General features: G+C 42.3%; 1 protein-coding gene across 4 annotated transcripts in view; it reads right to left on the minus strand.

The window, feature by feature from the left end:
• The window catches only part of PLEK (pleckstrin), a 58,025-nt gene that overhangs the window by 9,141 nt on the left and 34,310 nt on the right, over window positions 1–14,574 (minus strand). For 3 of the 4 annotated variants that reach the window (XM_021392247.1, XM_021392246.1, XM_021392245.1), the window contains 2 exons: window positions 4,257–4,412; window positions 24–205 (listed from right to left, as the gene is read on the minus strand). In XM_021392247.1, coding sequence (XP_021247922.1) covers window positions 24–205; window positions 4,257–4,406 — 332 coding nt within the window. In that variant the 5' untranslated portion in view covers window positions 4,407–4,412. Of the gene's footprint in view, window positions 1–23; window positions 206–4,256; window positions 4,413–8,839; window positions 8,984–14,574 lie in introns of those variants that run through there. The other variant, XM_021392244.1, reaches the window with a different exon arrangement.

The following is a 14,574-nucleotide window of genomic DNA, read 5'->3' on the forward strand; positions in this document are numbered from 1 at the left end:
GGAGCAGAGCTACAAGAACACACCTCAAGTTGATTGTTTCAGGCAGTCTGATGGATTTTCTTGTGGATTTCCTGGCAAATCTCTGACCTCCATCTATGCACTGAATTGCCTTCTTGATATCTCGTACCCAAGCATCTCTCTCTTCCAGGTAGGAGGCTTGAAAGAAGTGGTCCTGCTGCTTGGCTGCAGTGAGCTTGAAGACAAACTGGAAGGATAAACAATATTTTTTCAAGTTACTTTAGTGCAGCTGGTTGGGTTTGGTATCACCATGGCATACAGCCTACCTAAGGGGCTTTGGAGAATGCCCTAGGGCCACAGTAGAATAAAATAGTTCTAAATAAAAACATGAACAGGCAGTGCAGACAATAGACTCCTTTTGTTACTTTCCAGCTAGCACTAATGACGTCGGCAAAAAAGAGTGGCACTGATATAGCTGGTGATCTTAACATTTGCTGGGAAGTTCAGCATAGCTGAAAGATTGAAGAACCCATCCCCCGCAAGCTTACATTGGGTGTAAGCCTGTCTTACTGTTTAGAGATGTGGTCAGTCTGGAGGAGACACAACAACAGAAACAACAGACCACGTCATACTACTTAGAGGGAAGAAAAGAACACAGTCACATCAGAGGGTAGCTGCACACGTTTGCAGTCTAGCACACTTGTAAGGGCTTGGTAGGGAAATGATAAATCCAACTCTTACACGTACATCATGATCACTGCCTCTCTAAACACACTGACCCCATTGGAAGGCCTGTATTTCCACAAATTGAGAACAGATCATTTAAAGGCAGGAAAAAAAAAATGAACAACACCAACTTGGAAAAAACCTCAAAGTTCAGACCATTTGATCTTGCTTTCATCCAGTGATCTTTCAGATGGAAAATCCAGGTCAAATTACTCAGCCAAGAGGGCTTCCGTTTCCTCTAAAATACAACTCCCCCTAAGAGGAACTGTTCTCTTCTCCATAGTCGTACAAGAATGAAAAGACTCAGCGGGCAATTAAAAACATCAAGCTAACAAGGGAGCAAACAGCATGGATCCATGGGGACAAGTACAGACTATCAGTAAAGGTCACAGAGCAGAGTGATTCATTTCTTCATTTACTGCAATGAAATCGAAACTCTGAATGATTCTACTGAAGCCTGCTTTTGTAAATGGCACAATTCTGAACATCCTAAATAGGAATCTTGCAGACTGGTGCTGGTGGAAACCATTCTGATGGCTTGAAACCATGCAGAAGTCCCAATGATTTTTGTGGAAGAGATTTCAAAACTGTAAAGCAATGGACATTCAAAAACTTCAAAGTAACAATTTCTAATCTGACACTGTTCATATTTCCAGCAACAGCCACTTTTTGATTATGTAGTAAAGAGGTACGACCTGAAAACCAGTGTATGCTACATGTGAAAAAAAAACCAGGCAGATCTGTGTAAGTCCCAGTATCAAGGAATAATGCTAATACACCAGATTACCAGGAGACAAGCATTAAATCCAGCTACTGCCAAATGAAGAATCATCATTCTCTATGCTGAGGATCTGAGAAGCAACAGACAGCAAAATGCTGAATAAGAGTTTTCATTTCTAGTACAAAGAGGACTCTTGGAAAGCTCTTTCTCCAAACTCTCAGTTCCAGAAAGTTAGGCCACTCTGCTGGGCACCCAGGCTTCCTCTGAAGCAGGTGAAGAGGCTGAGCCTTCAATCCTAGAAGTGAACAAACCCCTTTCTGGAGATGTATATCTATTTGTGCTTTTGAGAAAATTAAAGCATCAGCTTGAACTAAACACCAACACTTTATCTAAAGGAATCCCACTATAAGGGATATACATGAGAATGCTATCCAGAGAAAAAAGAGAAAAAGGAGGAATATAGCAGGATTAACATCACACTGAACAAAGATAAAGATTCAGATAAGACCAGTACACGCTGATGAGCGCATTTTGCAATAAAAATCTTGAAATATGCAGTCACAGCCTCTTCTAAACAAGCTTTATCTGTTTAACAAATCCAAGATTGCTTCTTTTCCCCTCAGCAGCTGCTTTTTGCAACTGATTTACCAAACTAAGGGTGCTGGTGACATACACCCCTGAGGCTTCAGATTGTATCACTGCATCAGGGCCTACCTGACTCAAAAAGCTGAAATCTGATCAAGTGAACACAGAAGTCTGCTCATAGCTTGATATTCCCTGCCCCAACGTGAAACCAGGTAAGACTAGACTTAAAACAGACCTAAGGAGAATTCTCACTCCTTCCCCTACAGTAGTCTTCACCTAAAACTATACTTCCATTTTTATGGATATATGAATGCACTAGTTCATTCATACTGCTAAACCAGAACAACCCCCATAAGCAGCAGAACTGTATGTTTTAGCATGTAATTAACTAGAACGTACAATGCAATACAGAGGCTTTGAATTCAGCTCTATAACAAAGTTGTAAAATATCCAAAAATAAAGTTCCTATATTTTCAAGGAATATATGCAGTAATTTAATCACGTTGGGCAGTAACTGCTTGCAAGAACAATCTCAACAACAACATTGCTTGTATGAATGAGTATGTTGCAGTTTTGACTGTTTGGGAAGTGCTAATTTGCAGAGAACGTGTATCTTCAAGCTTGCTGATCTATGCACTTGCAGAGGGATCTCACTGACCTTACAAAGAGGATCTGCTCCAACACCTGAAGAAGTCATTGGGGTCACTTCCACTGACTTTCAACAAACAGCATCAGATCCTACTTATGAAAAGGCATTTTGGGTGCCTTGTTCCTCTGATCTGACACTGAACACTTCAGACCCCTCTGCCTATTTTGGGAGTGCACATGGAGCCATTACAGAACAATACTGATTTTATCAGGACTTAAAAATCACAAAAAACTTGTCTAGAAAATAACGCTTCATGAGAAAAAATGAATTTCTAGTACTGTATTGTAGGATCTGATACTCTAGAACATAGTATCCTCCTCCCCATGTATAGAACATTGTTTGGTTCTAATTCTGCCAGTTTAAAACTTATACAGACATACTGTGTTCCTTTATTTGTTTATTTAATGTTCCTGCCCCATGCTCTAGTCCCTGGATGTAATTATACTAAATCTTCATTGCTCAAGGTTTGCAAAAGAGGTGAAGTCAAGTGCAATAATGCAGAGCTCTGGGCTTGCAGTCATACAGTCCACTGCCATGCAGCCATGCTTGCTGAAGCAGAAGGTCAGATCCAAACCTGCAGACGTTAACAGCAAGACTTGCCCAGCCTTGCCTAAGGTTGAGTAGGACAGGAGCTGTTAGCAAGAAGGAAGTAGATGGCTTTGGTCTCAAGTGTTCCTGAATCAATTGAATGCTCTCCCTTGCCAGCTCAGGTATTGCAGTAGCTGAGATAAGGATGGGACAGTGATGCACAATCATAAAATTCTCCTTCCAGATACAACAGTACGGTCCCCTCTTGGACTAAATGCATCACTCATTGATCATACAAATCCTGTTTTACCGACACGTATTTTTCAGGAACTCTATGACAAAATAAGTATTCTTACACATTCATTTTCCTGCTTTTTAATTTTCTTTCAAACAAGACTCTGAATTTATAAATATCATGATCTGGGCATCTTATTGGGAACTCAGACCTTACCTGTTCGCTTGCTTTGCTTCCCCACAGAGAGCCCAAATGCATAGCATCATTTTAATCTAATTTCTCCAAATCAGTTTTGGTTTTTCACTCCCTCCAAGTAAACACGTAGCTCTTAGTCATGTGCAAAAGCTCTACACATAACTACACAATGTGCAAATAAAACAGATTATATGAAGTACATGAGGTCAGGTAGTTACGAAATGGTAACGGAACAGTTTGGAATCACAGCTTTTTTAGGGCATTCGTATCACAGCATTTATTTCCCCCCCATCCAAGTAAGCTAGTCAGTGCTCTTTGGCAATAACTACATTTTTCAAGAGCTCATGAAACAGTTTACCACAATTTTTTCCCCGCAGCTATTGGCACCGTGAGAATACAATTTAGATACACTATGAATTAGAAATAAAAAAAAAAAAGTTTTCTGAACTGCTCCTCTTGAAATATCTTGAGTTGTTCCTCAAGCAGTCACACCTTTCAAGCGCTACACAAGACCAAGCCTGCTTGTGACCTTCTAAGACAAATGAGAGTGATCAGCAGGATATGAATAAGGAACCTAACTACCAGCCTTGTGTCCTTCTAATGCATTCAGGAGTTTAAGTATACTGTCAATCACAGTTATTAGTAAAAGAAGTACTTACCATTCTTTTGCCGAAATCTTGGCAAGGGCTGTTGATGGTGCTTCCTTTCAGTGGGATCATCCCTTTGGGGCTGTTGTCAGACTTCCGCTTGTAGAATTCAATTCCATCTTCTAAGAGCACGACCCACATCGGCTTCCAGGTATTAAACATGCTACCCTGCATTGAGAAATCACTGTGTATATTTTGTCCCATAAATCACTGTTCATATCATATCCATTGAAGACATGATCTTCTACAGAACATCTGACCCTAAAATAACCACCATGTCTCAAGGGGAACACTAAACCACAACCACACCCATCTTACTTTACAGTTAAAACACACTGCTGTCATTCTTCTGACCACCATTTACTTCCTCTTCCAGTTGCCCCACTTGCGAGTTTTTCCAACATTTTCCCAGTAGGTGTTTCTTTTCAGAATCAGTTCGTCCCAGCCACATTCATTCAAGATGACGTAGTGGCAATACCAGGAGCAATCCTCAAAAATTGCAGATGTGAACTGATGCGTTAAGACTTTCCCATTAACTCTGAGTGTCCTGTGCTGTATTTAAGGACTTGATGCTACAGAACAGTCAGTTCATGAGGCCTGGCCGTCAGATAAGAAACCAGACAACAGTGGGATCGAATGTACCCTCAGCAGTTTGCAGATGACACCAAGCTGTGTGGTGTGGCTGGCACACTTGAGAGACAGAATGCCACCCAGAGAAACCTAGACAGGCAGAGCAGTGGGCCCAGGAGAACCTCATGACATTCAAGAAAGCCAAGTGCAAGGTCTTGCACCTGGATTGTGGCAACCCCCGCCATCAGTACAAGTTGGGGGATATAAGGATAGAGCACAGCCCTGTCAAAAAGCACTTGGAGGTACTGCTGGATGGCAGCTGGACCTGAGCCAGTACTGTGCCCTCGCAGCCCAGAGAGCCAACTGCATCCTGGGCTGCATCCAAAGCAGCGCAGCCAGCAGGGTGAGGGAGGGGATCTGCCCCTTTGCTCTGCGCTGTGAGATCTCACCTGGAGCACTGCATCCAGATGTGGAGTGCTCAGTACAGGAGAGACATGGAGCTGTTGGAGCGTGTCCAGAGGAGGGCCACAAAAATGATCCCAGGGATGGAACAGCTCCCTCTGAGGACAGGCTGAGAGAGCTGGGGCTGAGCAGCCTGGAGAAGGGAAGGCTACTGTTGGTATCTAGAGGGGGCTATAAAAAAAAAAAAAAAAAAAAAAAAGGGGCACAGACTCATTAGCAGGGTCTGCATGATAAGATATGGGGAAATGGTTTCAAACTAAAAGAGGGGAGACTTAGATGGGATGTAAGGATGAAGTTTTTTTTTTTTTTTATGCTAAGGATATTGAAACACTGGAACAGGTTGCCCATTGCCAGAGCCTGGGCAATCTGATCTAGCTGTAGACGTCCCTGTTCATTGCAGGGGGATTGGACTAGGTGTACTTTAATGGTCCCTTCTAACTCAAGTGATTCTATGATTCTAAGATCTCAGAGGATTTCTGGACTTAAGCAAATAGTAGCGAGTAGTTTAAGGTTCTTGGGGTGCAGATCCCTAACTGCTGTGGTGAGAATTTGAGGTGCTTCATTTCATCTTTTAAAGTCTTTAACTTCCTGTTTCTGAATCAGTTCTTAGCTACAAGAGATATAGAGAAAGCCAGAGCCAGATCCTACATATAATTAAATATATGGCCAAAGTCTTAGGGCCTCAGAGAGGAATGATCTGTTTTTCTGTGCTCAGTTAACATGATTAAGCGCTAGGATTATTAAGAATGTGGTGCTCTAGCTAGCTTAGTTCTCTGGTCCTGCCTGCAAACAGCCTTAAAAACAGTCACAATCCCAGACATCTAAGTGACTCACTTCTCAGCCAAATGGACATTTAGGGACGCTGAATATCAACAGTTTCTCTGAAGAGTTACTGAAGAACATCAGATATTTGTGGGCACCGAATTCTTCAAAAAAATATTAGTTGTCCTTAGTCCTTCTGGCACAAAGAGAGACCCCAGTTTATCCTCCCTCGCTACCATGGTGGCTGGATAGCATTAAAGCTGCAGATAGAAGCCAGGCAGACACCATCACGCAGTGCAAAGTGGCTTGTTTTGATTTTCAAACATGAGAGAGAGACAGCGCTAGCTGCATTTGCATTTCTACACAAGTGAATGGGACAGAAAAACCATCTTCCTTTCTTCCCACCCCACCACCCCCTAAACACAGCCTTTCTCAATTACATCCTTCTTTCTGCTCTACCTTCCATGGCCTTTCACACTCTGAATCAGATCTTATGTTCAACTACAGGGTGAAGAGGGAAAAGAGAAAACGGTCAGCAGAGGTGTTACTAAGAATGGGACCGGCTCCCAGCCTCTGCAGCCCTCACTGGAAGTAGAAAGTTCCCCACGAGTGAATGCTACCTTCCAAAAGAAAAACCACTGTGCTGGGGGCTTTCTAGAAACCCAGCTGAACAGGGAGCTACGAAGAAGAGTCTCACTTGGATGTGGATTACACACAGGGATTGAATGCTGTTTCCTTTAGATTTTTTGCTTGTTTTTGTTTAAGCTGTACGAATTTATCATTTCTGGAGAACCCAAGTGGACCCACAGGTTGATTTTCTGCTAAGGAATCAATTAAGATGGTGAGCCAAGACTTGAACCACTGCACATTCCTTTTATTTGCCAGTTTGTCACATCTTATGATACTTCTGCAATTACTTCCTGAAGATTCTGACGTACCCTGCCGATGGAAGCCACTGCACAGCTGGCAGCTTCACATCCACTGTCAGCAAGCCCAAACATGGTCATAGTGGTCTTGGCTAAAACAGCTCATGAAAGACAAACAAGAAGGATGCTGGATTTCATTTTCTTAGACTAAAAAAGTCAAATCAGCTCCCCTGCTTCAAAAACTTCAGATAAAGATGGATGTTCCCTGAATTGGTCTCTGAAATCATTAGCTGCTTTAAAAACCTCAAACAATCTCTCTTTAGAACATATTTAAAAAAAAATAAAAAAAATTCAGCAGCACTAGACGAGTAGAAGGTGAGCCATTTTCTGTGCTTGCTCAGAAGATTACACGAGGTCACACACACACACACACACAGTAGCTTAGGCTGACATAAAACCAACACTGAATCCACACGTAGAAGACGTCAGACTGTACCAGCTATAACACTGACCCTCAAGCCTGTTCCCAGCCTGATGTAAATAACAAAAGAAAGCCAGTGAAAAAACAGCCTTCACCCTTGCCAAAGACAGTTGTGGCTGTGTGGGTGACTCTTCTGGGAGGTGTGTTCCATAGCTTCACTTTAGAAGCACACTAAAAAGGAGGAAAGTACTTAAGTAGCAGGTAAGATTAATTAGGACCTTGCCCATCCTGGCTGGAAGCTCTGGTTACAGAATCCACAGCAGCCTCACTGAGGGATCAAGTAGCTGCTACCAGTCTGATCTGCATCTTCTCCTTTTGCCCTCCAGCCTCCCTTTGGCACACTGCTGCTCTTCACCAGCAACACAAACTCACTTCAGCAAGGACAGAACCACCAATGAGATCGTTGCAGAAACAGGGCACAACTTCCACTTCTCTGTTGCTACTGGAACAGCACGCAGCAGCAACTTTCCACTAGCAGTACCCACACTGAGAGACTTCTTAGGGACCCAGCACCCACAGGAATGGCAGGGACTCACACTGGACATCTGTACACGTCTTTTCCCTGGCACACCCAGCCAGACACAGTGTTTGTGTCTAAGTTTCTAGCCATTCCCTTGCCATGGAAAAATAAAGATTGTGAGCCACTTGCTCTAAGTATCAGGCCATGAGAACTAGAGAGAACTGCAATCTCCCATGAGTTCATCTGGTTGTCTCCTTCCTCGTGGCATCAGTGCAGCTTTGAGATTACCATATGAGCTTGCCTCCTTCCAGTGTCAATGGAAATAAGACTGAGGGGTGGCCTCTTTGCAAGGGTGGCTGCGGATTACAGACCTCTCCAGCCAGCAGCTCTAAGGAGTGAAATTCTAGTTTTGATGAGCAGAGACACCACAGCAGAGCTCCTCCCTTGCTCCAGAACTGACTTGGTTTAAACTGCTTGACACCAGACTGCTCTCACTGAGGATTTCAATGAAAGTCGTAACCTAATCCTTGCTCATGGTCCCACAAGCTCTCCCTATATTAGAGTGACCTGACCTGACCTCTTTGATGCTATTGTGCTTCTCTAATATTTAACTCTGTGATAAAGCTCAGTAGAATAGGCTGTGGTCATTTCAAGCTGTTAACCTATTTTACCAAGCTTCCAATCAAGGCATTTGTGTTTCTTAGCAAATACGTATTTTTTGACCTAAAAGTACCTGTAGGACAAACACAAAAATACCTTATCATATAGTACTGTAACAAGATAAAACTGCTAGCAAGTACTTCTGGAATCACTAACATCACATTATTTTAGTACTCACAGAATCATTTTCATTTGCCTTTTTTTTTTTTTTAAAGAAAAAAGAAAAAAAGCCTTTTTTTGTTTTAAATACCTGAAACCAAAATACATTTCCCTACACTTCCCCAACCTGTTCAGTCAACTCTCTCCTCCACTCCATTCAAGGCTGCCTGCTTACCTTCTTAACCAAGTAGCCCTCCCTTATGCGCATCGGTTCTCGCTCCATGTTGCGGGCAGTCCTGCTCTCAAGGTCTGTCAGAGCCAGCAGTTAAGCTCCTCTGGTAACAAACCATGGGGTGGGGTTTTTTTTACAGTACAGCTGTGTCACTTTCACAAGTTCCTCTGCCGGCTAATCACATGAAAACAAGCCCATTTCCTCTTACAGAGTCAGAGATAGGGAAACATAGAAGCATGAGTGTATTTATAGGTTGTCTCTGACAGAACAGGCAACAGTACAACAAAATGCCCAACTCTATCAAGCATTGCCAGGCTGATGACAGAGTCCTGGGAAATTAAATAAGCACTTTAATGCCTAATACGAATGAATCAAGTGCACTCCATAAATACATGAACTCTAGCAAAACAGTGGAGGGTGGTGTATCATATGGCTTCGTGCTTACCAAAAAGATCTCTCTAGGTTTCTAATTCATCAGCTCTGCCACTTCATCCCATCTTTGAAGCCTGATTCCTGAGGCACAAGCAGGTAGGGTTCAGCAGTGAGTAGGAAAGCCTTTCCTTGGTTAATGATGCTACGCCCTCTGCTGATACAAGAAATTTGGGCTTTAATACTGAGACTTCCCAAACTGGTTAGATGTCAAATACAAACAGATTTGACCAGCACATTATACGAAGCATCACTCAATATCACTTCCTATGAGCATCTTTTACTTGTTACACAGCCCATTAGGTAATGTTTGTTAAAAAATAAGATAAAAACATTTTCCAACATTGGGTATTATTGCAGTCGCACTCCCCTTTCCCATACAGGAGGAAGGATGGTGTTACACAGGAGGCAACAAGGAGGCTGATGCACTGCCAAGGGCAATTCTCTTATGAACAAGACCCCAAATCACTTTCACAGCTAAGCCCACTTAGGTTGGTGTTGAGCCCAGGGTTAATTCAACCTCAGCCACTTGCAAATGTCTTTTGACCTGACAGGCACAAGGCCTGGAGCTTCCTCCAATTAGCAGCACTGTTATTACACTATAAAGAGGTCTTCTGCTGGCTGGGATGCTCCTCTGAACTTCAGGATCAGGTCAGCAATCTGGTTAGCTCTTTATGAAGCTGCTGCGAGGTCCTACCAGACAAGCTCCACAGCCAAATTACCTGCTCTAAGCTTGCTCAAACCATTCTCATCTAGCTGTTGCTCATGTGATAGCTCCGGTCCCATTGTGATGTTTGGCATACTTCAGGTCTCGTAGATCCTCCTGTACAGAATTTCTTTGCTAAGCAATTACTTTTGCTTTAAGAAGGGGAATAATTTCCTTTCATTCTGCTGCTTCCATCTTTGGGAAAGGTGCACTTTTTTCCTGTTTAAGTGGATAACCAACAATACAAGTGACAAACAATGACAACTCAAATATCTTTCATCGCATTCCTGGAAGCCTTTTTTTTTTTTTTTGAAATGAAGGCCTTAAGGACATAAAGCTACATTCCATGAAGGTGAACAAAAAAGACCAAGAAATGGCTCACAGCTCCTACTTCTTTCTCTTCCTTGCTTCCCTTTGGGCCTGACAAAAAGAAAACCCCTTCCCCAGCTGGAAGGGCTTATAAGAACAAAGACAGAGGAATCTGTCAGTGTTTTTCTCTCTGCAGGCAGCCTTTGCACAGATTTTCCCCTTGGCAGCCCTGCTCACCTGCTGCTCCTGCTGGTTCATTGTTTATGCTGAGTCAGGAATAGCGTCTTCCACAATAAACTATGATAGAAAGTGTCCAGGGACAGTTCTTGGAAAAAACATCTATATGACCTTATACTAAGAAATAGTTTACTGTGAACAGAAAGGGGTGCTGACACCATCATTAAGCAAAGGAAGCTCAATTTCTCATTTACCCGAAGAAAAGCCCCTAGAGATGTGTGAAATGCAATCATAGATACAGTGGCACCAAGCCAATGACTCCAGAATTTACCATTAGCTACCTAGGCAATGCACTGTCAAAGCATAAAATTACCTTCATCTAGTATTAGCTGGAATCACCTTCTTTTATAACTTCCGTATATATATTTTCTCTCATCTTCAAAGGTCAGCTATTCCTTTTGTCCTTCTGACTTGGTTTCATTTATCACCCATCATCACAGGGGAATCAGCATTTCATCTCCCCCCAGACAGAGATGTGCTGATCAGCTAAGTCACTCAAGCAAAGCACGGAGGTCCTTAACTATGCAGTGGCCACAGTGAGTGTGAGGGACAGGACAGACTGCCAACGAATAATGAGTTACTCCTAAAAAGCAGCACCAGCCATAAGAGAGAGGAAAGTCTGACAACTGGAGATCTAGTTGAGAGAGTGATGTGCATTTACACCAAGATTGTGAGCCATCTCTTTGCAAATAAATATGTAACCTGGAAGAAATACAGGTAGTTTCTCAGCCTGTTACATCAGCTTTGCTGCTCTCTGTGCCACCCTTGCACAACTCTTTTTCAAGTAAGTGCCATAAACCCACCTCATCTATAACAGAGTGGTTGAGTTCTCCAGAAATATGCAGCTCTCCAGCAAATCAAGCTGAATTTCCAGTAGAAATTAAACCAAATGCTGTATGTTCAAGATGATGGTACATGAAAAATAAAAGAAGCAAGTGGTTTGCAAAGGTGATAAAGATCCAGTCCAGCTGCCAGTAGAAGTAAAACCTTTTCTTGCTTCTACTCAGAAGCAGAGATTTCAGAATTACAGTATTGAACTGAGAGCTGGTAAGTGCGAGTCTCAGCACAATTCACTCCATATGGCATCACACATATGGCTATTTTTAGTGAAGGAGAGATTGTGGCTTTACATCCACTTCTGAAAAAGAAACCCCAAACCAGGACATTTCCAGATTTAGCATGATATTCAAAAAAGTAATCGAAGAGAAGAAAGCAGGAAAAGATTAGTACAGGTGCTGTCCATGTCACCTTGGAATCCAAGTGCTGTGCGTTCGCTGTCATAAACAAGCCACCTTGTTCTGACCTGGGGCACATTTTATATATTTAATTCTTGCAGAGCTGTGCAGCAGGACTAATGTGGTAACAGGAAAATGGGAACTCCTGCATAAATAGTAATAGTGAAAAGTTAACGCACTTGGCATCTCCTGCATAGAAAGATTATGTAAGGTGGACTGCAAACACCAAATGGACTTAACGAGAATGTTTCCTAGGCAACTTGGACCAGCACATAGCATATACCATGGCTTGCATGCATACTAGCTCTGACTTGGCACAGAATACATCCAACCTCATCTGCAACTTAGATCAGTGATACGTGTATGTGATGCAGCCAAAACACAAGAGAGAGGCCTAGGAGAATGAAGGTGCAGTGTGAGAAGACCTCTGTAGTTCTGGAATGAAAAAGAGAGATGAGGATGACTGAGCGTGCTGGCAGCAGATTACCTGAGAAAGCTTACTGCTCTCCTCAAGGGTGCTAAGGGGCTCACCAGTACACACAGTAATACTGCATCCCAAGGGAAGGGAATTAGCTTATCACATCTTACTGAGCCTGGACAACAGAATGGGAAGTCTCAGATGCCAGGGAAACAAAAAGCAGACTTGAAAGACTGAAAAAATAAATGAAAGGAAGGTCAGGCAAGTCCACTTACCTATCCTACTAAGCTACTGCTATGCCTTAAGAGAAACAGGATGTTGGTTCAAGTCTTATGAAACATCTCTTCAGCTTTCAATCTTATAAGGGTCGCCCCATTTGCCCTGTGCTCCCAGCAAAATCTACATTGCCTCCTTCTCCCTTTAGTTATTTTACTGTCTACAGAATATGAAGAACGTAACACCAGGGAATTGTGCATACTAGCAGTTCCCTGTGAAAATCCCCATGAAAACCGGTGGGGTATGGGTTTCTCTAACCAAGACCCATCTTACCTCTCTCGGTGAGGATGCAAATAAGATGCAACCCACAGCATCTCAATGGGGGCAGGCTGACGTCAAGCCAGGTGGAGTCAAAATGGAGCCCATGGCTAGGTATGTCCACAGCAAAGCTGAAGACCAGCACTCCTGCACGTAGCTAAGGCAGGAATTGAGGACCCAGGGCTGAGCTGAAGTAGGGCCCATGTGCAAAAGTTGGGGTTGGAGGCTCCAGATAATGCCTTACCTGGAGCCCATCAAGGCCATTAAAGTGGGTAGCTATGTTTCAGCAAGAAAACTAACCTCCCAGAAAGGCTTATGAAAGACAACTTCTCCCCTGTTATCTACACTGATAAAAAACATCTGGTAAGGTCAGATAAGTTAAAGCACTAAAGGCAGGTGAATTTATGAGATCAATAAAAAGAAAAACAATGCTAATATTTACAATGTTTCTTCTCAGAAATGCTCAACTCTTACTGCATTTCACTTTCACATGGTAAAACAGTTACCCAGCCTATGCATACATGATCCACAATATGACACTTTTTAAATCTCCCTCATCTTCACAATTTTTTTTTGCCATAGTGGTCCGGAATAAAATCACAGCCTGAGCTGTGTTGAGAGAAAGATGATCACGCAGGCAGAAATAATAAGGTGAAAAAAAACTGATTATAGATCTGACCTCTTGTGTACTTGGGAAACTAATTGCAATCAATGCCTTCAGCTACACACAATTTACTACAACATGATATGTCTGGCTCATGAGAGGAGTAAAACTGATCCCTGGCAATGCCCATTATACTTCACACCACTTTAAATGATGCTATCAGGTTCCCCATGTGTAAGGCCTCTGTGGTTTCTTACTGAATTACATTTAAACTCATAGAAGTGGGAATTGCTGCAAGCAAAATTTTCAACAAGCTGCAAAGCACAGCAGTTCTCAGCAGAATATAATGGAAAACGGGAAGTCTCTTGCAATGATCAAGCAAGAAGAGGAAAAATGCACGTGTGGTCTTATTTTATGCCATGAAGTTGTAAGACATTTGTCTAAATATAGTAACTGCTTCCTTATCTGAATATATGCTACTTGATTGACAACTTCCAATATATTTTCAAGATTATTCACTGTTGATTTAGACAATGGGTAGAGGGTTGTAAGGATTCACTTTACCTAACTTTTGGTGTCTGTTCTTGAGGACCTTTAAAGTTAGCGAAGATCCAGGCAAAAGATCTGTGGAGTTCAGTGTATGGTTGGTGATCAAATGCTGGCCCTCACTTCAGGATGAGATGCTCCTGCAACTTACTACTTGATTAAATGCAACTACTTTTTGATTTGATATCCTTCAGCAAAGCAAGCGTTTTAGGTGACTCACCAAGCCCATAAGATCATGCTCATATACTAATGCTGATAATGCTGCTACCTCATCAAACAAGGGAACTGTTTTTGGTTTGGTTTGGTTTGAATATTTCACTGCTGACTGTTCAGTGGGAGAAGCAATGACTGCATTGTGTAGCAACTTCCCTCTATGACAAACCCTGCTACCAGTAACTGCTGTCAAAGATGGGAAATTACTTACAGAGCTTATTACACACACAGTTGTGATTCTACAAAGGGATCGTGCTCTGCTCTTATTTTTGTTGGCTGCTGGCTGAATGAAATATGAAGCCTATTCTTAGCCGGATACGTAATTAAGGCAAATACAGTAAGATTTACATTGCAAGTTTTCAGCAATACGTATTATTTTGCTTATTGTTCACAATTAAATTAATTGACTAATAACTTGCACACACAAAGAAAAGCAGCTGAACAATGTAAGATCTTCCATTTGACTTAGCAATATTACATTTCACCACCACATGTATATCCCAGCTC

This window comes from Numida meleagris, chromosome 3, assembly GCF_002078875.1.
Source record: "Numida meleagris isolate 19003 breed g44 Domestic line chromosome 3, NumMel1.0, whole genome shotgun sequence".
Classification (NCBI taxonomy): Eukaryota; Metazoa; Chordata; class Aves; order Galliformes; family Numididae; genus Numida; species Numida meleagris.